Source organism: Aythya ferina (genome assembly GCF_964211825.1).
Source record: "Aythya ferina genome assembly, chromosome: 5".
In the NCBI taxonomy this organism is placed as follows: domain Eukaryota; kingdom Metazoa; phylum Chordata; class Aves; order Anseriformes; family Anatidae; genus Aythya; species Aythya ferina.
This window is the reverse complement of record NC_140301.1, coordinates 27,092,507-27,118,717: the sequence shown is the minus strand read 5'-3', so window position 1 is coordinate 27,118,717 and position 26,211 is coordinate 27,092,507. Positions and strand designations below refer to the sequence as shown.

General features: G+C 35.3%; 1 protein-coding gene across 6 annotated transcripts in view; it reads left to right on the top strand.

Moving 5' to 3' along the window:
* FSIP1 (fibrous sheath interacting protein 1) overlaps window positions 1–26,001 on the top strand; it is a gene marked incomplete at its 3' end in the record, with an annotated part of 82,356 nt that extends 56,355 nt beyond the window's left edge. For 5 of the 6 annotated variants that reach the window (XM_084520024.1, XM_084520025.1, XM_084520023.1 and 2 more), the window contains one exon: window positions 20,857–21,432. In XM_084520024.1, coding sequence (XP_084376150.1) covers window positions 20,857–21,432 — 576 coding nt within the window. Of the gene's footprint in view, window positions 1–20,856; window positions 21,433–24,682 lie in introns of those variants that run through there. The other variant, XM_084520022.1, reaches the window with a different exon arrangement.
* Window positions 26,002–26,211: the final 210 nt, after the last annotated feature.

The following is a 26,211-nucleotide window of genomic DNA, read 5'->3' as shown; positions in this document are numbered from 1 at the left end:
TTATTGTTTGAAAATAAGGAAAACTAGCAAGGATGCATCAGTAAATAGATTTGTCAAGAAAAATAGTATTGAGAAAAAGTACTTCTTCCTATGACAGCCTAGTAGAGGGAGGTTGTTTAAGTAGAAACAATAGATTTGGGTTGTGTTCAAATCTGTTTATGTAAGCTGTAAAATGCTGAATGCAAGCTACTGTGCATCTGAAGGCAATCTAATGGCAGTCAACCTGGAAGTGCATGTAAAACAACCTCAGGTTGTAAAGGGAATTAAGGTTAGCATTCTTTGAGTAAATTTAGATAGATCAATGTGCACTGTGTAAGGTAATCTACTTTTTCATGGCACATTAACAGTCTACAGTTTACTGCCAAGTAAATTATTTTTGATGTATTAAGTTTTTTATTCCATTTTTAGTTCTGTTGCTTTTGAAAATACTAAGTATGGATTTGATTCTTGAAGTAGGCATGAGGCCTCGATAGAAGTTAAAAGTATGTTGAGTCTCGGGATAGGCAGTGGGAACCTGAGACATGGAACTGGTTTCATAATGTGAATACCTTCATGTTGTACAATGTAGCACATAGGAAGAATCTTAATCCTGTTTCAGAACACTGTTTCCCAATTCATTAAACACAATGATTAGTTTAATCAGGCGCACCTAGGAAATTTTTCATGTTCAAAGTAAACTCACAGATCCATGAGACAAACATCTCATTTTTATACTAACATTAAAAAAAATAGGGAGAAAAGCAATAGGGACAATGACTTTAAAGTAGTCCATTGAATAGTAGTATAAATTTACAGTTTTATGAATAAAATAAGAGCTTTCAGCCAAGGCTGAGAGGATTAAAATAACCTTTGAGCTGTACCATTCACTTGGATTTCATTAAGGGATATAGCAAGCATCGATTTAGTTTTATTGTGCAGATGTCATATGTCTAGACTCTTTTACTAGAATATCTGGAGTTTTTCCTCGCTTGCAGTCTACTGCTTGTCTTTGTGGCTGAGGACAGAAATGCTGTGAACTGGAGGAGGTTGTCTCTTTTGTCCCTTGCCTGTACATTGTGGGAATAGACATGATATTTTGCACAAATCCAGTAAATGCTTGGTAAATCAGCTGCCCTTAAAAACATCTGGGGAGGGGGGAGGGAAGGAAGGTACTTGAGGGCAGCGAGCAGTGAGTCTGCCAGTCAGGATTCTTTATACCATAAGAGGGCTGAGAGAGAAAGAAGTACAAAATTTCTATATGGATTAATTCAACAACGAATAATATATATATGTATATTTTTCATTGTTGTGCCCTCTCTCTAGAGTCCAGAAGTACGTCTGCAGTTTAGGTCCAGTACTTAGACTGCAGCAGTGGTACTGGTATTGGTAACAGAGCTGTAATTAGAATGAATTCATCATGGACTGCAAATGCTGCCCCGGAGATCCTGAATAAATTCTGTGATAGCTAGCCCAGGTTGAGTTCTCTGTTGCTATGGTTTTCCTGCGAACAGCTGCTTTCGAGATCGTTTGTGTATAGCTTGACAAACAGCAGCCATCCTGTTGGATGGCAATCCAGACACATTAGACTTGCATACGCATTTGGGGTGTTTGATAGAGAGCAGTGTTGTACTAAAAAGTTCTTGCTAAATGTTTAACTAGATGACTGGAGTGTAAAACTTCTCAGATCAATTTCATTCATTCTTTCATGTACTTAACATTTACAATAAGATGTCTGTTTTTTTTCAAAGCTTAGTTTTGGTAACCATCGTATGTAACCCAAGGGTTGGCTGGTGGTTTTATTTATTTATTTATTTTAGAGTAGTCAAGCAAATAGTAACTTCAGCAAGCCCAGAAAAGAATGTAAATGTTTGTAAACAATGTATTGTTAAATGGCTATAATGATATGCAAAACTGGTAAAGGAAAATTAACTAACAATATGTTAGGACATTAAATGTGAGATAGTCTTCCTTTTGCTAATCGATGGTGGCACACATTGTTTTAGTTTTCTTTAAGAAATAGCTTTAAAAATCTTGTGTTGATTAGAAGTGTTAAATTCCTCCCATTGTGTGATTTTTTATTTTTTTTCAGACACTCCTTTGTAAGTATTTCACTTTTATTGTAGTTTGACCCAAATTATAATGCAGTTGGTGGAAACTAGCTCACAAATCATGCTTCACAAGGACTTTCATATTTTGTCTTTTTCCTTCAGGAAAAAATAAAATAAAAAAAAAAGGGGGTACAAATTGAAATGCAAGAAATGCCTTTTAAGCATAAGGAAAAATAATTACTCTAAGAGTGACTGAACACTAGAACAGTTTGCCAAGAGGCTGTGGAGTCTCCATCCTCAGAGAGGAGACACAGCACTGGCCAACCTGCTGTAGTTAACTTCTTTGAGCAGGGTGACTGGACCAGGCAATCTCCAGACGTCCCTTCCAGTCTAAGCTGTGCTCTGATTCTGTGACTCTTTATCAGATGAAATATGCTCATTCTTTGAAGAAATCTGACTAAATATCTGATCTCTACTTACATGAGATTCTTCGAAACAATTTTTTTTGCATTCCTCTTTTTGTTGGATTTTTGTATTACTTTATTGGATAGCTGGTAAGACATACTGTACTGGTTGGCTTTCATGCTGAATAAAAACAGACAAGTCCAGTATGCTTTGTGTTTATCAAGACAGGAGGAAATGCTTTAGGAGCATGAATATAAAGGTTTTGGTTACCATGTGTATGGATAGCATATTTAATCACATTTTATTTCTACAAATTACATCATAGAAGTGTCTGATTACAATAATCCTTGACTTTTGGCAAGGTTGGGATAAAGTACGTCTGAAAATTTTAAGAGTGGAATTTGGTCTAGACACATATATCTTTTTTGACCTAAACAGTTATATTGAAGAAAAATATAAACACTGTGTAACGTTTTAGTGGACACCTAAAATAATGGAATATCCTTGGTTCTAGCTTTGCTGCTGTACATTATGGCTGCTTTTGTTTATTTTGTTTAGCATTCTCAGAAGACGATAGATATTAAAGAATGTATGCAAGGGCCAAAACTAAACACTCAGAAAAGATGTGGACTGGAAAGATAAATAGCAAAACAAAACAACAAACAAACAAGCAAAAAAAAAAACGCATTTAGGATAGAATAATCACAAGCAGTAGAACAGGCTAGGGTGTGAGAGAGCTCAGTATGTGCTGCTGGGAAGTAATTTTAGCATGAGTTAGCAGCATGTGCTTGCACCATGAAGACAAACCATTCTGGACTGCATGAGAAAGAGACCATACAGCTCACAGACTGAGGGGTGTAATCATTCTGCTCCATCTGGTACGTGTTAGGCTACTCTTCCCAGTTTTGGTCCCCCCAGTTCAAGAGAGTCATTGAAAAAGTGAGGAGGGTCCAGAGGAGGGCTGCCAGAATGTCTAATGAATTGTGCCATATGAAGAAAGGCTGAAGGATTTGGTCTTGTTTAGCATAGAAAAAGGAAGGCTCTAGGGGATCTAGTCACAGTCTTCCAGTACCTGAAAGAGAGTTACAGAGGAGATGGAGGTATGTTCCTCACGTAGATATATGGCGACAAGACAAGAGGAAACAGGCACAAATTGCTTCATGGGAAATTCCATCTGAGTATTAGAAATAACTCTGCACTTGGGAGATCAGTTAAACAGGTTGCCCAGAGAAGTAGTGGAATTTCCCTTGTTGGAAACACTCAGGAACTGGCTTAGTGCAAGGCCCTTGATAACCTAATCTAAGGCCTTGTTTTCAATAGAAGGCTGGACTGGATGATCTCTACAGATTTGCTTGAGCTTAGCCATATCTGCAATTCTATGAAAATAAGACGGTGGAAATAAAATTGTTCATGTAAGCTTAGTTTCATCTTGTCACACTTATATTTTAGTAATGGATAAAGAAGGTTTGGGCTAAGATGGCTACATAGCTTTTTAGAGAGACTGGATGTGAAATTGTCCAATGCATTTAAATGGCTTAAAAGTTTAAGTCTTGCCAAAACTGATATGACTTTGATTTGGTATACATTGTCTGCTTTAATTAGGGATTGGATGGAAGAATGGAAGGACTGCAAGAAAATTAAAAATATGTGTATTTTAAAGCAGCAGTAAATCTTGGGGAAAACATCCTAGTCAAAAATACTAGAGGATTTATAGGAACCCTGAGGGTCTTGTGTTTTACAAAAGAAAATTTCTCTAAGCAGTGAAATACAAGCAGGTATTTAGTACCACTTCACAAGAATTTCTTGTGTTACAGGAGATGTCAAGGGAGGGGATGAGCAGGAAAGTCAAAGTACAGTGGGCCACTCTAATGGTTCTGAAAGACCTTGTACCTGAACAATCCTTTAAACAAGCCAAAATTAGAAAGGTGAAGAACTTTTTCAATTTTTTTATATATATATATATATATTTTTTTTTTTCCCCTTACCTTCAGTAGGCTCTGAATTTCATGGTACTTTTAAAAAGGCTTCATTTAAAAAGATTCGTTTAATCTCTTATCTGAGTATTGTCTGTGGCTCTACTCAATTTTCTTGTAGTTGTATGGCAAGACTAAACTGTGCAGGAGCACAGGGCACGTCGATGTGCCATGGCATTACCTCACGGTATTTTCTATCACCTGAATTGTTCGTATGTTCATACAACGTTTTGTTTAAGTAGTACTGTTGAACGTGCAAGCTTAATTGCATTCAGAAAGCTACCTTTGGCACTCATCTTTAGGAATGGTTTTAGTATGCTTAATAATGCTGTCGTTTTCATTACAGTTTTGTACTTCTGTGGTGTCAGACATACTGTGCAATAGAGGCTGTGTAGATAGTTTGGCAGCTATAGGATATGTAACAGTCAGGATTAAATAACAATAAAGGATTCACTGAACTGCACTAACAAATCAGACATGATTACAGTCTGCATCAATGCATATGGAGAGATTTGAAGATGTGTGCTGATGAATAGGCTGTACCCCATTTGCTTATGTTATCTTTCTTTGTGTGAGGTAAGTGAAGAGAAGATAGTATATAAGTATACGCTCCAAAATTATATGAAATAACATATGAAGGCAGTAATAATTGAGGAAGTTGAATTAAATATTCCTTCTTTTTTATGCTGTCACCGTATTTGTTAGTTCTGTTCATTTGCGTATTTTTTTCTTTCTAGTATTTACTAGTAATCTTACCCTGTATAGTTCTCAATAAAATATTTTGGTTTACTGTTCAAATAATGAAAGACTTAATCAATTGCAATGCCTTACTGTTTCTAATTTCTGGTTTTGGAAGAAATACAGAATACAATTTTCTTTTTTTGACTTGCCTTTTTCAGACTCCAAACATTTTTGTAGTAATCTCAATTTTGCAAGCACTTTTATGAATAAAAAACAACATTTTGCAAAGTGGTTTGTGGGTCTGAGTTCTCATTCTGATCATATACAATACTGCATAGTTTTCAATGGTATTCTTTCTTCCTATTGTATAATATTTTTTATTCAAATAACTCAGATTTGTCCAGTCAAACTTTATGACTGAACCATTCTGTCTCTTAAATAGCTCATTTGTTTTCAGATGGTACAGTAAATGGTTGAACAGAAAAACTTCAATAGAAAAAACAGGAGTAGAAATTGGATGGTTGACATAATTTAACCTCTTATCAGTAAGCTATGTTTGGTCTTTATTTCATGCATCATAAAAACTGTATCTAGAACTTTTCATAGTAGAGAGCTTCAGCATAGCCACACTTGTTTTTTAAATTTAGGACCAGGATTACTTTTGTGCTAGGACAAGAAATTGAATAAAATGGATCATTAGTTCCCTGATGCTTAAACTGTTCTTATCCCAGGAGCTGCTGGCAGTTTGCAATGCTCTAACAGGCAGACATGGCTTTATATTATCTCTGTAACCAGATGTAAACCCTGGGAGTTTACATCTTGCCCAGAGGGAAAGGTTTTCTCTCTCCTCTGTGTTACCATATGTCCTTATTTGCTCAGGCAGTAAAGTAATTTAGGGACGAGGGACTGTCTAAAAGCAGAAGATTTCCTCCTGGTAGAACCCTCAGCCAGTAAATGCTCATCTGAAATAGTCTGTTTGGAGGACAAAAGCTGTCCTTTCAGTTCTTATCTCAATATATTTGTTATATCAGTGTCCTAGTCGACATCCACTGCTCTTTTTTCCCAGACTAATCTTTTAAAGATTTCAGCACGAACTTTTTTCCTGTGTCATGAGAAAAATAAATCTTCCTCATTATATAAATGATTAGGATTCTTTGAGTCTGGTTATTATCCCTGGATATTTTTGAAAGATGGATTTTTTCCATATGGTCCTTTTTCATGAACATATGGGTCTATTTTGTGGTCTTGGGAGCTACAGTGATCCAGATTTTCTCTGCGTGTCCTGGAGTCAAATATTGGGATTTTTTAAATTTTATTTTATTATATAATTGACTACCTAATGCTGCAGAATATGAATTTGTGTTATGCACATCCACTTCACTTATGACTTTATTTGTAATATTGTAGTATTTTGTACTGTTTTCATGTCCAGCATCTTTGTGTCCATCTTGATATTTCTATTTGTGAATAAGCCAGTAAATGATTAAATGAATTAATTAAATGGGGTGCATGGTGGGTATATACATACATACATACTTGCTCATACTCAGCTCCACACACACACGTGCATGTATAAATAATGAGAAGGATTTAAACTACTGATTGCCATTAGTGAGACTTTTTATTATTATTATTTTTAGAAGATTTTGTTATTTTGAAATTTTACCAAGTAAGTCCTACTAACATCACGAGAGAAACATAGGTACAGCAGCTAGGCTAACTCACTGCACTCCCACATTGGGCAAGTTGGTTAAAGCTGGATTGGGTGAATGTATGTTAATTCCTGGGCTCTCTCTGCACTTCAGGGTAAGGATTATGTGGTTTAGAATAATATTTAGAGCAGCCAGTTTACTTAGCTGGGAACAGCCTACGGCTAACTGATAAAAGTGAGAAAGAAAGAGAACAAAAATAAAAACACACACACAATAAAAAGAGAAAACAAAACTGTCTAGACTCTCATTTTCTGGAACATAGGTATCTCACGGGAGCTCTAGGCAGGTACCTTTGTCTTTTTCAGATTGAAAACCTAGAGGAACTTTGTAAAGCCAGACACATTTAAAACATTTTTGTTTCAAGCAAGGAAGATATCTTCTAATTACTTATCTCTTATGGTTCAGACATGTGTCTAGCAATGGTAGAACTAAATTTAGTTCTTTGTAAGTCTGCTGTTTCAAACTACATCTGTCATCTTTGAAGAGAAAGCCATCCCTCCTCACTAGGTTGTAGAACAGATTCAGTGCAGTACCGTTCATGGCTGTCACTGACACTGGACTCTATTATGTGAGGGATGTCAAGCTTTTTGGGGACCAAAGACAGCAAGCCTGAAAGGTGCAAGGCATTATGACCTGGTGCTTAGCACGTCCAGGTCTGAGTAAGGAGACTGAAGTGCTTTAATTAATTTTCCCCAGGGTGATTGAGGATAAAATACAAAAATACCTATATTATATACCTTCCCTTGTTGTTCCTTCCTGGCTCTATCCTTCCTATGGCTTTTTAGTATGGGGACTTACAGCCTACTGCTCCCACTAGGCAATGTAACCTGTGCTCACACAAAACCAGAAGTGAATGACCCACATAAGGAGCATACTTCCAATAATGAAGTAAAACAGACTGCACCAGATGCATCAGGTGCATGAAAAGAACTCCCATCTCAAGGGGTACTTAGTACCATAAGGGGATGCACACGTGAACAGACTCCACAAGGCAAGAATAAATTAGTTGTGGCTCCTGCCAGCCAGACCAGTGAGATCCACAACAATGCATTCTTAAAATTCCAGAAGGGATGGATTTCTGATGTCCCTAAAAAGGATAGAGTATCATTGTGTGGCTCATAACCATGATGTGTTTTTCTTAATTAAAACCAATTAATTTTAGCAGTGATTTGAACATCATAGCTCTCAAGTCATACTGGCTGGGCTGGTATATACAGACCTAATTATGTTACAGATTCTATACTACCCAGCAGCATCCTTCCAGATTGCAGCTGTATACAGTCTCAGGATTTCTATGGAGTTTCATGTCTCTAGCAACAAGAGGGCTGTCTTTTTGTTTTTATTATTTTTGTTAGTATAAAAAAATCAGATGTCCAGAATTTCCATCTCTTGTAGTATGCTATTCTGGCAGTATAATAAGGCTAGAAGCTGCTGCTAAACTGTGTGTTTTTAGAGAGAAATTTTCTAAAAGCATCTGTTATACTTCTCTTAGCCAGGTATATGAAATGTGTTTGAATCACATCTGTCACACATTTAACTTGAATAATTTGCACATCTATACTGAAATGCCTAAAGAAGGCTGAAATACTTAATTGGAAAATGCTTAGTTGAAATTTAAAATGACTAACTGGAAATAATTGAAATATTTAATTGGAATGTTTAAAGGAAAAACACGTTAAGATAAGCAGTGGGTGTCCTTGGTTAAAGAAGTTATGACATGTATTTATCATTCAGCCTTAGCTTCTACTCTTTTTTTTTCAAAACGTACGATTTGCTCTTTTCTTGATGTATTTCAATGGGAACCCTCTATCCAAATTTGTCTTATGAATAAGTTGTCCTATGAATAAGCTTTCTGCTAAGTGCCTGGAAGATGTACACAAAACACTCAACTGTGTCATTGCCTGCTGATTCAGTAGCTGTGATTCCACATAACTGAGAAAAGTGTAGTATCCTCTAAAACCAACAATGTCATCATTAATTCATCAGAAACACAGCTGTTAACTTTTTTTTTTTTTTTTTTTTTAACCAAAGCAACTGGGCAAAAAAAATTCCAATGTGCAGTAAGGAAAGTTCCAAGCGACTGGGGTGCAAAAGGGCTTTGTGTTTAAGCGATTGACCTTGTAATGTGATCACACAGACTTTTTGTAAATTAATCTTTCAGACCTTATGAGTGACATGTGAACTTTGACTTCATGCATGGGCAAAATACAGGCTCCAACTCCAATAGAGTCACCTGTATCTGAAATGCATGATAAAATTACACAATTTTCCTTTTGAAGAATATGAATCTTGTGGTGCTTTCATGTCTTTTACTAGGAGAAATATTAAACTTTTTCCCTTTTTGTGCAGTGGTGTACATTAATGAAATCAGCAAGATTGTCCTGACTTAAAATGATTATAAATCAGACTGTCACAAGCCTAATTTAAAAATATATCTTAGTTATTCCTATTATTTTATATTTATTTTATATTATATTCCTACTATTTTATATTTCGTATTTAGCTATTATGTTTCGAAGTGCAAAAAAAAGTGAGTTTTCTGTGAGCTATGCATAGCTGTACCATTTTACTTTTTGGTGATTTGCTCATTGTTTCTAGAGTTGTAATAATTTGCCTGAAAGTAAGATTTCTTACAACCAGTGCTCTTTTGAATTGCATCTCTTTCGCTTTTTTACATGAGCACGTTTGGCTGAAAATGATTGAAAAATTCAAACAGTATTCAAATATCAAGACATTATTTTTAAAAATATGAGTCTTTTTACTATAAGACCTTTAGATTTCTACATGAACAGAATACTTTTTTTGTTGTTGTTCCTAGTGCAGAAACGCTGGCATGCTTGTGCTTAGTAAATACTCATGTGGGCTGTCTAGTTTCTTGAGCATCTGTCACTTGTGAATGAATGCTTGTGGCATTTCCTTTGATGATAGAGGAGCCTTGCCAGCGTGGTGGTGGTGGTACCTGTTGAATGCCATCCTTGCTTCCAGTTACAAATATATCTTTCTCTTTTTTATATTTATATATATATATATATTTACCACCCAGGGGTTTACCAGGAAAGGAGCATGTTGGAGGGAAGGAAACATGCATACTATGTCACTGTTTCATGTATCTTTTGGCTCATAGCTTCCATAGTTGAGTCAGTCCTACTCTCCTAAGTGAGTAAAGGCCTTCTTGCTTTCTGTCCTAACACAGATATGTGGACTTGTGCTTCTTGTTACAGGAACCAGTGTAATACAAATAATAATAAGGGATTGCAGCATTTCAAATGCATACACTTTTCTAGATGTCTTTGTTCTGGGACATGAGAAAAGACCTGTGACTGAGAAAAAGAACAACAAATGCTGAAAGTGCTTTTTATATCTAAGGCCTAGAGAATTAAAAACTAAAATAAATTTAGCGGCAAAAAATGACAGTGAAGTTTTCCCACCCCTCCCCAGAAGAAGAAGGAAGAGGTTGGCACTCCTACCCAGTCTTACAATGCTTACGCATTTTCTAGTTCAGCAAGATCATAAAAAACATGCATTTTAGCTATAATAATATAGGAAATCTATAACTCCAGCAGGCATATAGTTACTGGTACAATTGCACATTTACTGTATTTGTTATACAAGCCTGAGGAAAGCCTATAAGGGATTTAACAAGCAGTCTAAGTTTTATTTTAAGCAGTCTAAGGTTTATTTTATTTGTTATTATTTATTATGTTTATTTTAAGCAGTCTAAGGTTTATTTTAACTAGAGCTCCTGAAGAGTAATGTTTGTAGTTGGACAAAAAATGAAAAACACAATCATTTCAAATTTTCTTTTTGAAAAAGAGCTGACAAATATTATATACTATTAACAGATCTGCAAGCACTTTTTTTTTTTTTTTTTTTTTTTTTTATCTTGGTCTTAGCTTTTTTATTGTTATGTTGTAAATATAAATTTTCAGGTAATGCGTATTTGAATATTTCAAGGTTAAACTCATGTTCTTGTACTTACTGAAAGGATTCCCCCTCAGTCAAGAACGGGTGAAGGCAAGCTCCAAATAAAATGTTTTCCCTAGGGCAATACTGTTCATCACATTCTTCCTAAAGGCTTTTGGTTTTACATTTGTAATGGAAAGGTGTCTCATTTCAAAATACCCTTCCATTCTTTAGAAAACAAAAAGGTTCTTCCTTATTCTTTCTTAAGAATGTTTTTTCAGCGCTCTGTAAGATATATGCCCACATTGACAAGCACAGCTGCAACCTGACATTCCCTATAGAAACTTTGCACTTACCTTGTGGCAACGAGCCCCACCAAACACAAAAAGAAAATAAAATTCTTTATCGGTTCTTTCTTTGACCTCTCATAAGCAGACACTGAGATGTGGCAAAATTATCCCTAGTCTTACTCATTTATCAGTGTGCAGAGATTTTTCTCTAAAAAGCGATCACATTTTCATAGGTTTTAGATGGGCTGTTCCTCAGACAGGCTGTCCTACAGATATTCATGTTGTGAATTGAAGTGGTCAGAAACGTTTCATAAGCTGTAAATGGGAGCTCTATTTCTAAATGGAAACCCTATTTCTCCTTCTTAGGCACTAAATAGTGAAGTAGGTTTTCATATTTGCAATACCGTACACACTCTTCTACTGATCTTGTGGAATGAACTACAACAAGACGATACAAGATAAGCCAGAGTCCAAAGCTTAGTAAGAAAACCACGTTAAAAGAAACTGTATTTTTTTCCTTAACTCTATTAGGTAATTGAATGCATGCTGTCTTACTTCGCTACAAAACTCTGCTGGTTTCTGTATCTTGTTATTCCATGTACAGCAGAACTTCATATATACTTCTACTACTGGGAGCAAATATTTCCATCTCCAAAATATATAGCACTGTTCAGGTTCACAGTATACGTGTATATGTTACATAGAAGGAGTCAGCATTCAGAAGTGCTATTGATACATGGGGCCACTTAAAGATTCTCTTAAAAATATCCCTAAAGAATATCAGGAAATATGCTCTGAACTCCAAGAATATTTGTGTATTATTATTATTATTATTTGCTTTTGCTGAATATTCATGACTTACTGCTCCTTGGGCCAGTACTTCTTGTTTTTAGTGAGACTGAAGTGCACCTAATTACGTTGGTCCTCTAGACGATGTGTTTATGGCTTCCCTGTTTTCCTTCGTATTGGATGGATTTTGTTACTTCTGTTGTTTTTAGCATTTGCAATCAAATGTTCTGTGTTATCAAGAAATAAATCTCTGTATCCTCAGTTTTATTCCTATTTATATTTTCCCCTAATAAATTATAAGTATTAAGATCTGTAAGTATTCTTAAAATCTCAACATGGAGAGTTTTAATACTGATATAATAAGACAGTGGTAGACATTATGCTGCATTGTATCTATCTATTTCTTGGGGAAAAATAAAAGCCAACATGAGAAAAAAGGAAAAATAAATGTTTTTTTGTAACAGAAAGCAGCTGCAACCACATCAAGGCATTTTTGTCTACTCTATTGGCTTTGCTGCAAATTAAAGCCACAACTTAATAACATTTGGGGAAGTTAGTTCTGTGGAATGAAATCTGTTAAATGCTTAATAGCAAACAATTAAAAACATGAAATGAGATGTTTAGGAAACTGTGAATGATAAATAACCTAGGTTGCAGAAATTGCTTCTTCAGTTGACGCTAGAAAATGAAAGTCTTATTCAGCATAATAGATTGTAAATACCAGTTCAGGAATGTCTTACATTTTTGTACATATGTTCTGTGTGCCCAAGTTAAAAGAATTTGCATTCTACCTAAGAATACTTGAAAGCTTATGAAAGTGTATGAAGTGTTCTACAAACAGGGAGCTATCCACTGGTTGAGGAAGATTTTAGAAATGAGAGAGAATAATATGCCGTGACTCATTGGTAGTACAATGCTTTTATTTATTTATTTATTTATTTTTCATCTACAAATGCAGTAGATTAGATGAGCTAAATGTTGAACTAATCTGAAGTTAGAAGAACTGAATTCTTTCAAAACATCTGTTGACAGCCTTTGGAATAGATGAATTTTGAATTCAAAGTGATTTAAATCAGAGACTTTTATCATAGTTTAGTATTAAAACAATATTTTTTTTTTAATCACGACTTATGCAGCTATTGTCATTCTTCAACTTTTTAGATATGTTCATAAGGAGTGGTTGATTGTTACTGTTTAGTAGCTACTAGGATTTGTTGATTTTCAATGAAAAGTGCGTGGTACATTCAGTACGTCTTTGACCTTGTCAAGAAAATACTGTATGCATGTTTAATTACACATTTTAATATGTTTACTTACAATTTTCTTCTTAGCTTTTGTTCCATGAAATGTAGTGTACAAAATTCCTTTGTTTGCATATTCCTGCTTACTAGAAATTTGTGCTCTGCAACCTATGAAACTGAAGTATAATTCAGTAGCAAGACAGCAGTGTTTGAAAATTACTGAAACATAGCTAATGACTTTCTTTTATTATATGATATATACAATAATCCAACATACTGTACAATTAAATACAGATATTAAAGTTTAGAGTAAGAGGTGCCAGTAGTTAAAGAGGAGAATGCAATGACTTTTTAGTATTTCTTTTGCACAAAACCAGATTTTATTAAGATGCTGAAAATGTTTTATATGTTTCAACATATATATACATGTATATATATATATAAACACAGGTGTTTAAAAATATATAATATATATTGTTTAAAACTACTAGTTAAAAGGAAGTATTATCTGCAGTTAGTGGTCTAATTCAATTGCTTCCAGAGCCTCCAAGATTTTAGAATACTAGATCTCTTTTTGCATTTGTTTTTATTCATCATCAAAAGATCAAAACTAGTTGCTTACTCTTCCAGCTTCTGTTTGGTTTCTCAAATTCAAATGAAAGTGTACTGAGCCAAACAAAACAAAGTATATTCAAATTCATAAAATATCTCTCAACACCTCTGAAAGAGACTATAGCCATCATACTTTGGTTTATTAATTCATTTCATTCAGCAGACTCAATTGCTTAGGTAGTAACACTTCCTAGTCACTGATTAATCCCTCTTATATCTTGGACAGCAAAAATTTTTTTGTTTGAAACTAACTTTTTATTTAAGGTATAATAGTTTGTGTTTTAGGAAGGTTAGACCTAACCAGATTTAGTCATAGTTTCACACACATTTTAGAGAAAGGTTAGTTAAATAGGAAAAAGTTCACAGAATCACACAGAATTTCTAGGTTGGAAGAGACCTCAAGATCATCGAGTCCAACCTCTGACCTAACACTAACAGTCCTCCACTAAACCATATCACTAAGCTTTACATCTAAACATCTTTTAAAGACCTCCAGGGATGGTGACTCCACCACTTCCCTGGGCAGCCTGTTCCAGTGCCTCACAACCCTTTCATTAAATAAGTTCTTCCTAACATCTAACCTAAAACTCCCCTGGCGCAACTTAAGCCCATTCCCCCTCGTCCTGTCACCAGGCACGTGGGAGAACAGACCAACCCCCACCTCGCTACAGCCTCCTTTAAGGTACCTGTAGAGAGCAATAAGGTCACCCCTGAGCCTCCTCTTCTCCAGCCTGAACAAGCCCAGCTCCCTCAGCCGCTCCTCGTAGGACTTGTTCTCCAGGCCCCTCACCAGCTTCGTCACCCTTCTCTGCACCCGCTCAAGCACCTCGATGTCCTTCTTGTAGCGAGGGGCCCAAAACTGAACACAGTACTCGAGGTGCGGCCTCACCAGAGCCGAGTACAGGGGGACGATCACTTCCCTAGACCTGCTGGCCACACTGCTTCTTATACAAGCCAGGATGCTGTTGGCCTTCTTGGCCACCTGAGCACACTGCTGGCTCATATTCAGCCGACTATCCACCATCACTCCCAGGTCCTTCTCCACCAGGCAGCTTTCCAACCAATCCTCTCCCAGTCTGTAGCTCTGCTTGGGGTTATTGCGCCCCAGGTGCAGGACCTGGCACTTGGCCTTTAAAGTTCTTTAATTTAAAGTACAATTAAAAGTAATGTCTATTACTCTTCACTTGCTTTTGTCTTTAGATATCATATACAATATATCGAGAATTTCCTTTGCTATTACTTTGTCAACTTCTTGCTTTGTTGTGCAAAACCTACAATTTCTCAATTAATTGGGTACTAAAACATTTGTTTGTTTTGTAAATCAAAACTCACTTATCTTTCTTTTATAAGAAATAATTTTTTCATGCATAATAGCTCCTAAAATGAAAGAAAAAGCCAACATATCAACGGAAATACAGATTTTCAGGAGCTATAATTGATATTTTAAGCATCTAGGTTTGAATCCAGTCTCCTCAATACTGTTTGGGGTCTAAAGTTTACAAATGCCGTTTGGTTCAGCTAATAAAAGTGGAGATTCAGAGTAACAGTCTTCCTCAAATGCATATATGCAGGCAATTGTGATAAGTACAAAATTTTAATCACTTCAAATACTTAGTTTTGATTAACAAATAGATTACTGACAGGAATCTTAGGAACTTAATACATGTGATGTTTTCAAATTTTGTTTTCTGACATTGCCTCCTTAATATTTGGAGAGAATGTACAAATTAGATTTTGGTGCCCATGTGTGAAAATGCTATACAACCTGTAGATCAAAAGCTACAGAGAAATGAATCTAAAATTGAAAGTAAGTTTCAGAAAATGAAGGGTAAAAAGTACAACTTGGATATTATAACAATTCAAAATAACCGTTTGGACCTTTCAAAATTTTAAAATTATTTCCAGATGCGTCCAAGCTGAAATTCACTCTTACAGTGGCCAAAATCTCTTCATTATATCCTAGTGTAATACCTCACAAATCGTATAACTGCAATATTGCTTAGTTATTGCAATATATGCTATTAAATGAGTGTTTTTTTTTTTTTTTTTTGTAAAAAGTATTTTAACTTCCTTTTTTTTCTACTTTAGTTACCTGTGGCAGCCAGTTGTGTTCTCCTTCTAAAGCCTGCAGGGTGTGGCATAGATGTAGAAGTAGTTTTTCATTATTTTCATGTTTAAGCCACAAGCAATTGACTGGGTATTTTTAAGAAAGATAAAATAAAAAAGAGTAATATGGCTCTTTGTAATGACTAAAATATGCGTGTTTAAATTAGTTTTGCCTGCAAGAACTTGTCTTTTTTTTTTTTTTTTTTTTTTTTTTTTTTAACATGTATACCCTGTAGGCTGTTAAAAATAAAAAAGAAATTAACAACTACAATTACCATCTCTCTTTCAAAATTTTCAGCTACTTTCATTGGTGTCTATTGCTACACTAATGAAAAGCAAAACTATATAAACTCATCTCCCCTTCTGGTTTCTGTTAAGATTTCTCTTTGTTACAGAAAGAGGAAAATTTTTTTAAAATGAGTAATGAAATTATTTTTTTTTTCTTCTAAAATTTTTATGCTTTTTTATTTTTTTATTTTTTTCCCCACAGAGAATTTATCTGTTTCCATGCACCTTATAATGGTTATCATGATGTGGATCTGATGGCTTGTGAATCTTCTCTCTACTCTTTTTTTTTTTTTTTTTCCTGGTGTTCCTGTCCCTGTTTTCTTGCCTAGGTCCTTCTGTTCTGTTTCCTGGCTTTTAGCAGCAGCACCTAGATAAAATGGACTACCAGACCTTTCCATTCTGCCATTACACAAGTAGAACACAGAAAAAAATAAGAGAAAGGAAAATGTAACTAACAGAAGGAAAGATAGCACGTGGAGGAAAAGAGCATAAGCAGGAGATTTTCTCATATAGTTCAGGAATCCCATTCACTCTTAAAGATTTGTGTCTTTTTTGAGAGTGTACAGAAGTCTTCAAACCCACCTGAATGAGAAGCAAACAAGTGAATCATGATTGCAGCACAAGGAGATCCTAATTTCTGAATCCATTATTCAGCTTCCAGCCTTGATTTTGAACACCATCAAATCAGCGCACATTATTGTCCTCTCCAGAAGCTCCTTCATTGAGTTATAAGCGTTTTTATGACCTGATGTAGTTACAGTTTGTCTCAGTACATTCAGAAGTAAGCCTGGAGGAAAGATTGCCTTAGGATTGATGGTGAACATTGAGTTGAGTAGTGGGAGACACAAGGCAAGGATGGCCTTTTGAAAGCAGAACAGAGAAAGCCATTTGATAAACTATTAAGTAGTCTGGAACTAACTATACTGTCTAAAAAATTCCTGTGCCGCTATGTCAAAAATCTAAACATCGTCTTGTTAGACCAGTGTATACTCAAAATGGGGTCTTCTGATCAGGAGAGAGCAGTTACTTTAGAATTGACATTTGCAGTCCTACATTTCAATAAAAAATATCAAAGTAAATCGTTTCAAGCAAATAAGATATCATAATTGTAGCTTGTAATACTTTCAGATCAAGCAACAAAATATAGACAAATGCCAGCTACGAGTACTTAAATACTCCTGCTTTACTAGTACTTCATTTGTTGCGTGTCATTTTATGATTATTTACTGTAGTTAGAAACAATCCTAAAGTATTTGCTTTCTCCTCATGCTAAAATCTGATAAGGCTTTTCACCATTAGTTTTTCTCCGTTAATGTACAGATGTGGAAAACAATCCTAAAGCTTTGAACTTGCTAGCCTGTAGTCACAGCAGGTCTGTCTACAGCTATCTACCAGTTTGCATTCCTACCGCATGCAGTAAGACCCATGTCAGTGAGGAATTCAGTGAAGAACAAGAGATCTTCAGTCAGGGAATGGCCACGACTGTGTGAAAAAACAGCCACACATAACAGTAAAGGTGATTAGCAGGCTCCTAAACGCCTAGCTAGGAGTTCATTTTTTGGATCATTAACAGTAAAAAGCTTAGGAAATGAGTAGGACTCAGTGTCCTATTAAAAATTAGCCAGAACAATTAAAAGGTTTCCAATTTCTAATGGGAACCAGATGTAAGAGCTCATTTTCCCTTGTCTAGTGGATTGTTTCTGCATTTTGAATGACATTAAACTTACGTCCTTCTGGTTTAAAAGGAATATCTCTAAGTATTGTTTTCTGTCTAGGAGTTGTAAATTATTTACAGTGAGGTCAGTGAAAGCTTGGGAGAAATGGAATTTAGTGTCTCCCCAAGACTGCTTTACTGATGCTAAGTCTTGTGACTCTAAACTAGTAAAGTGAGCTGTGATGGGATTTATTCTGGTATGTACAAATGTGCACTTTACAGCCTCCTAATACAGTTACTGCATTATGGGGTCCCAGGTGTTAAGATGGTCATTTGCTTGCAAATGCACAGCCTTTTCTGGAGTGAGGTCTCTCCCCTTAATGTATTACATGCTTCCCTGAACTCAGTTTTCTGGTTTCAACAGCAGCCTTTCTACTGTCATTTAGGTATAAATTTCTTGCTGATGGTTTATTAGTAGGTGGTTTATGGCTGTTTAAGGGCTATCTTCTTTTCTGCTGTACATTTTTTCTTAATCCTGAAGTGACTTTGACAGGAAAAAATTACAAACAGTAAGCCTTTATTATTTTAAAATATTTTTTGTGAGGTATGTTAAATACTTTCCTTATATGTACATACTTGCAAACATGTCTTCTGAAATAATCCAAAGGGAGGAAGAGACAAATAATAAAGCAGTATTTTACACTGTTTTGCAGCAAGCTTGTTTCTCAGGAGGAAAACAAGCCTACAAAATTACCAAACTTTTTCACTCTATAGCTGTTATAGTCATTTCCCACCCCACTGGCCTTAGGCACTAAATCTCCCCACCTAGCCCTCAGGTAATAATAAAGGTAAAGCATGAGCTAATTGAGAAAATTAAAAAAGAGAAAATTAAAAAAGAGAAATTTGGACAAGCAAAAGAAGATTGCAGATAAATAGGGTGGAGTTGGGGAGAATAAAAGGACAAAAGAAAGGCAGAACAAGATGATATTCTTCACTATGTTCATTTTGTACTTATGCATTCATACCAGATGCGGAATTCTTTTGTGCAGTGAGTGAATTGCCCTGTCATTAACATAAAATTAACTCCAAATGGTCTTGGCCAAGAGCTATGAAATATGGTAGTATAGAACCACACACTCAAAAACGTGTTGGGAATCCATGTGGGTTTCCAGATGTGAGCATCTTCTGTGATATAAATAGTTATGTTTACATAGGATAATATCCTGCTCGGTGATATACTCACCATTGATGTAGATTTTATTTCTGGTTTGTTGTGCATTCTGGTAATAACTGTTTTTCCCTCTCCGACTTACTTTTCATCAGTGAGTATTTTCTTGACCAGGATTTAAATTTAAAAGCCTGAGAAAAGATTTTGAAGAGGTCGTATTTTTTTTTCTCTAGTATCTAAGTAAGTGTTCACTGTTTAAGGTTGTGGTTTGATTTTAGTTATCAAAAGTACATTGATATCAACATTAGCTGAATCTCAATATGATTTCCTGATTTCGTGTTTATTTAAATAGAGTTCTCTACATATAATAACAGTCTGAAGCTTTCTCTTGCTGTTTAAAAGCCCTTAACTTCTCTTCAAAACAGTTTTCTTCTCTTGCATCTTCTGTAAGTGAGCTCAAAATGTGAATTAAATTGATCTGTATAGAAAAATACTGGTGAAAAAATGGTAGGATAAATCTATAAAACTCAGTTTAGGTACATAAACCAGTGCCTGAACTGTAATCAATAGAATCATAGAATCATAGAATATCCTGAGTTGGAAGGGACCCTTAAGGATCATCAAGTCCAACTCTTGACACCGCACAGGTCTACCCAAAATCATCACTATGATGACTGAAAGTAACACAAAATATCTTTCTTATTCATTTTGTCATGTTATCTTGTAATTTTTAATACCTACAGCAAATTTGACAAAGAAATAGTATTTTCTTCCTGACTGAAAACTTTCCCTATTCATGAAAATGGATGTGCAGTTTTCAGACATAATCCATACATTCTGTGATACCTAGGCTGTGATCTCCTCTGGTCATACACATCAAACAGGATCATATCATATCATTCCAGACCAAGGTCTTAAATGTAGAGAATATATTTTTCCATTAGGTGTTGCATATTATTTATAACGTTTTAATATGAAAACATATTTCTATATATCCTATTTCATGGGCAGGTGTATTACTGATATCTAAAATATGTTTTGACTTTTCATTATCAGCTTTAAATTGTCAAGTAGTATTTTTCTTGTCTACTACCAGGAAGCATGAAGGATTTGAAAGGCTAGAACCCCCCATTGCAAACCTCTCTAAGCAAAGTGTCCTTTCCTATTGCTCACTATTTCCAGATAGTATCAGTTATTATCTTTAATATCAAGCTGTAAGAAGTGTTAAGTATAGGAAATATGCATACTAAAAAAGATGGGAGCATGCCCCTGTCTTAACAAGAAATTTACTGACAAAATGCATCTGTGAGCCGTCTGTAAGCAAGATAGCAGTAAAACTGCTCTTAGATAGCAGTAAAACTGTAATACAGGAGATGGAGCTTTCTTCTGTCACATGCTGTGGAGCATACTTGATGTGGTAGGTACTGTAGATGAGTAACTGATGTGCTTTGTGTCACATGGTTGTGAGGCTGTGTTGCATTTCTACAGTGAGAGGCTGGGAATAGTTTAGTCAAGACGTCACAAACTCCATGGGCTGCTGCTGTCCAAAACCATTCTTGACCCCACTGACAGCTGAAAGTCTTTTACCAATGTGCTGTTTTGTTTCCAGTACCTAAATCTCAAAGTGCACGTGGCTATCTGTATACACAACAAACCAAAATATACAAAAAAAAATTTTGTTGATAATCAAAATATAGTGGTATCTTGTGGAAGACTCACCAAAATCAAGGGCCTCTCAGGGCCTTTTGGACATCAGGCTTCTTTTCCTAACTTTCAGCACCTTATCTATCTAGAACCTAGTGGACATTACATAAATGATGCAATTATATAAATGTATATTTAAATTAAGTTTGGAATTTAAAAACAAGTTTATATAAATTTATAAATTTAAGACTTCTGCCAGCACTTTTGTATTTCAAACTGTTTTATGGTGCTGCTTTTCATTAATTATATTTTGACAGAAGAAATTCTTGTCCATCCTCCCCCCCCCTTTTTTTTTTTTTTCAGACTGAAGAGAAAACAGGCCTCTCTGAAGAGCAGCTTAAGACCCTTCTGGAAGAATGTATGCAGCCTCAGAGAACAATAAGCAACGTTACCATGCCAAAGTCTCAGGAATCTCTTTCTTGTGGATTAAGTCCCCCTTGTTACACAAGTCAAGACTCCACTCTTCACTCCGCATCTACTCTTTCCAAAATGTTAGTTGAAGACCATATTGTAGGGACGTTAACAGCTCAGGAAAAGGCTGGACTCGAAGACAAAAGCTTGTATGTTAGTGCAGAGAGTGAAATCCCTGGCTACTATATCAGCAAAGCATTGGCTGATAGTCACTTATCAAAGGATTCACTGGCCCAAACAGAGGAACCTGATGACCTAGAAGGTTTACAGAAGATGAGAGATAAGAGTATTAAAGAAGGTTACTTTATGTCAAGAGCACTCAACACAAAAAGGTTGAAGAAACCTTCTTTCTTGGGTGAACCATTATACTGCATCAGCATGAACAATGAGCCATCCACAGAGGCTGACATTCTCAGCATACCAGTGCAAACCAAAGGAGGTGAGACCCTTAACAACCCTTTAGAATAGGCTTTTGATTATGATGAAAAAACCAAGCAGGTTCTCACCAGAGGTATGCACCAATACACACTATTATGGTAAAGAAAGGATGTACTTTTATAAAACATAAAAATCTATGCCAAAAAGAATAGACAGAAAATAACAATGTTTATTAGCATTTTTCTTCTGACATAATTAGCTGTAAGTCTAGAACTCCTATGAAATATAATAATGATGGTAATTAATTCTGTCAGCTGGAAAACAGTGTTGACTACATATATGGATTATCTTTCTGGTAGTAGAAAGTCATGTTAACTGTTCTCTGGAGAGCAATTATTATCCCTGTTTTTAATAAGGTAAATTCTGTAGCATAGAAACAAGCAAGACTTAGCTGTATTAAAAATAATAAAGAAGATAGAATTCAAGATAGAATTCAATTGTCTGCACAGAAAATACCAACATGAGTAAATGCTGTGTAATTTCTATAAACTCTTTTTAATTCAGTAAAGAAAGAATAAGACTTGCACTAGGAAAAAAACCCACAAATGACCGTGTATGTTGTTATAAGAAGATTTTGGATATATCTCTACTTTTATTTCCTTTGCTTAAATGCATTTATATACTGATATTGTAATGTAAATCTACATTTAGATTTTAGCCTAAGACCATTTATCTTTCTGGAAAACAAACTGTTCAAATAAGCCAGATATAAGGCAGGTACATCACATCTATATCTTTCATTTCTTCCATAAAAATAATGATAGTATGAAGTTGTTTCTGATTAAAGTGCTACAGTTTAATTGTAATTTAAATTAATAGATTTTGTTAGGTTTGTTAGGATACATCCTTGTTATAGTGGTAACCTTTCTTGAAATTTGGGAAAAAATTCTTCTTATTCATTGGTAGTTTAGAAGAACATCTTAATACCGCTTATCTGTGTTATCATTGATTAATTATGATCACAAATGTTTCTTTGTTTGTACTTAACCTTTCTACAGTGAAGGGAATAGTAATAACTTATTTATTTATTTATTTTGAGTCCACCCTTCAGGAAGCAAGGAGACTTGTTTTTACTGTTTTTACACTGCCAGACAAACTTAAATTTCCAGACTCATCTGCTATATTTCTCCATTATTTGCACATAATGAGATTTAGGCCATAAGTACAACAGAAAGAAAACAGAATTACAGTACTTACAGAAAAGCAGTTTTGGGGGATAGGTCACTTTTCAGCTAACCTCACATGCTATAGCCTTGCTCTTCATGCAGATTCGAGCATCCAGAGGAGTGGCAGGTGGTGGTGGTGGTGGTGGTGAGCACCACAGAGAGCCACCTGTGCCAAGGACAGCTTGATTTGATGCAGGATTAAAGTGGCTGCGTACTACATAATCAGTCTTGCTTCTTGAGCAATCAACAGTGAGAAAAACTTGAGCTGAGCCTGCTGTTTTAACATGAATTAAAGTTCTCCTTCATTTAGTCTGAATAGATGTAGTACAGTCAGAGCTTCCTTTACTGTCTCCCTTCATTAGCGTATTTTAAGAAGGGGTATGTTAATTCAAGCAAAATGCCACGCACTTTAGCCGCTGTGTAGTGAAGTGAGCAGGTCACCACTTATGCCTGTTGCTATAGACGTAGTCAATATGAAGTAATTTTATTGTATAAGAGAGAAAGGAGATATAAGCAAAACACACTGCTGTTAAGCAATTTTCTGTATGGAACATCTCATGGTGAAATTTGAAGTCTTTAAAGTGACTTTACGTGTTAATGTTTACCACATAAAAGTTTAAATATATTTGAGTCATAATCATACCTTGTACCAGAGCACTGCAATGTGCTATTTTGATCATCTCTTTTGGTAGTGACTGGGTAATGTTCAACCATACAGGCCTCAAATCTGTATGGCCAATACACACCCTGATTTTATAATCATTTTTCTTACCTATTTTTTTTTTTCGAAAAAAAAAAAAAAAAGTTCAGAATTTTCAGAAGTTTCTGAATCTTTTCATTTTTACTGAAGACTTAAAAACAAAACTAAGGGAAATTCTTGATAGATTTCGTTATCTCAACAGGTTTTGAGTCATTGTGTTAGTCTGATTTTTAAAAATGGTAATCTTTGGGCAGAACAAAAGTAAGCACAAAATAAAAACCATTCCACAGCTTTGTAATTGTTATCACTGCCAAATATTTTGCAGTTATCCATAAGTTTAAATTATAATCAGATTTATCATATTCAGCTAATACTCACTTAAACCCTAAAAACATATTTCCAAAATTAACACTGAAATTGACAACAGTGCATACTTATTATTTTTTTTTCCTGCTTATAAGAAAATATGAAGCATAAAAACAAACAAAAAAAACCCTGATGCCTTTCCACAGAATTAATTTGTTTCCTGTAAAGGTGACTGAGCTCTGTCTTAAACAATTACTCCTGGCCGTAAGAGAGAAGTTGTGATGTTTATCAAATTTATAAAGTTGCCTAACGTATTTTATAGGGAAACCTGTTATTAGTTCAGACAGGGTTACATCTACTAATTGTGTTGATGAACGGAGATCCTAGTGGAGTCCAGTTTAAGGCAAATACATCCGCAGATGAAGTTATGAGAACTGTCAGGTTTATTTGTGTTTTTAAGAGAGATTTACAAAGTTGAGCTTTGTTGTGATCTTAGTTCTAAAGGATGTTTAAAAATATAAGCATAATCTTCTGTAAATAGTTCGGTTTTCTGGCATGCTACAACTGGTTTAAATATGTAAAGCTGTGTAAGCAAACAAAATTGTGTAAAACTGGGTTAGCACAATTTCAGTTTCACCGTCCCTATAATAGTGTAGTCAGTGACAGAGATTTACTGTAATATATTGAAGTATGTATATTTAAGGAAGACATAATTATTAACGTTGTTTTCTATACATACATGTATGTATATATATGTATGTTAGCATATATCCAAAGGAACTCGTATATGCCTTCAGAAATCAGTAATTCCTGCTTCTTGAAACAGACAGTAATTTGCATCAGGGTCATACACATGTGAATATAGGTGATGTTTGCTGGGATAAACAGAGGCCAGATTTACGTACATACAGGTATGAAAAAGTTGTTATTTCTCTTTTCTAAGAGCCAATCAGTAATTGTTTCCAGCTCTTTTTTTTTTTTTTTTTTTGTTTGTTTTTGGCTATATGAAGAAGTTTTAAGTAGATGTTGTATCACAAGCTTGTTGATTCTTCCTCTCATGAATAATGTGCTTTCAGCAGTTCAGCATATGATTCTTTCTTTTTTACAGATTATACGAAGATTGGAAGTTGAAAGATCGCGTGCTTCTTTACACAGCTGTTTTTCTAAAAGCGTCATTAAACTTCCATCAGTGATGTTATGCTGATACAGTATCATTTCAGACACTCTGAAGGGAATAAATTGTCATCATTGAAAACTTTTCCACAACATCATTTATTCTTAAGAGAAAATTATTATCCTATACTGTTGCTATTTGATTTCAAAATATAAACTCTTGTACTTCATTACATTTCCTGAGAGTGCTCCATCTAATAAATAAATATATATATTTGTGTATGTGGCCATCTGATAACATAAAGTAAAATTTGTGAAGTTCCATTTCTGCTGATGAGACTTTTTCAGAGTAGATTTGAAATGTATATAATAATAGTTTCTTTTTTCCTTTGCATACAATGTACTGTTTTTTGGAAGTGAGCTTAAACATGACCTCAGTTCCCCGAGTGCAGTTTGTTGTACTGGCTCAGACTGCTGAGCCCTAATGTTGTGAAGGACCCATCACCTCAATTCTCTGCCCAGTGGCTGTCCACTGGGCTGCTGCTTTGGCTGAAGGGAGAGATGTGCACAGGTCCTCTGCTGGATCAGGGTATCAGAACCAGCCTGCTTAGCTGCATCTGTTTCTTGGTCCTGCTGAGTGTAACCATATGGCAAACACACATATCCCCAAGTGAAGAAATGCCATGAAGTTAGGAAAGCTCACAGTCCCTTGTGGAGGCTTGGTGTCAATAAAAGCAAAGGAGTTCAGAAGTTTGGCCCAGCAGTGCCTGGAATGTGAAACCTTATAGCAATGGCTAGCTGGGTGGAGGGCAATACAGCTGGTTTGTGTTTGGGATAATAATAAAAATCCATTGCAAGCTTTTGGTTGTCTATTCCTTAACTACCATTTCTCCTGAATTTTATACTTACTGTGAGCTGGTGGCTAGTTTCTCCTTGTATGCACGGCAGTGTTAGGATAAGAACACATTATTAACAGCTCTCTTTTAAAGGTATTTGGGGGGCAGAAGGAGGGAGAGGAGATATTGTAGCAAAGACAGCTCAGTACATTTTCTGATAGATAAGATTTTGTTTGACTGAAATGAAATGAAATGAATGAAATGCTGAAATGAAAATTTCTCTCTGAGATACTGTATTAGCCAAGTAACAATCAGCAAGAACAGATTTATGGATACAACATAAACTATGCAATGGCTGCACTATGGCATACCTGAGTTAATCTGAATGTTTAAATTAATGCACATATTGCTCAAGATTTTAAACACATTTGCAGTGTTGCAAATCTGAGTGGATGTGCACTCCTGAGGAAGTGGTGATCGTGTGGATATAAGAGTTCAGAATCTAACCTACTTCCTTTAATTAAAAATGTCATTTACATTATGACAACCAAGTGCTGTTATTTTATTTTCTAATATTTTTACTTGTTTTGCAGCAATAATAACAGGCCCATGGATACTGAGCATTCTGCATAGTCCTGCTGCTCCACATGGAAGGATTGTTGTAAGCAGATTTCATGGAGCTTTGCAA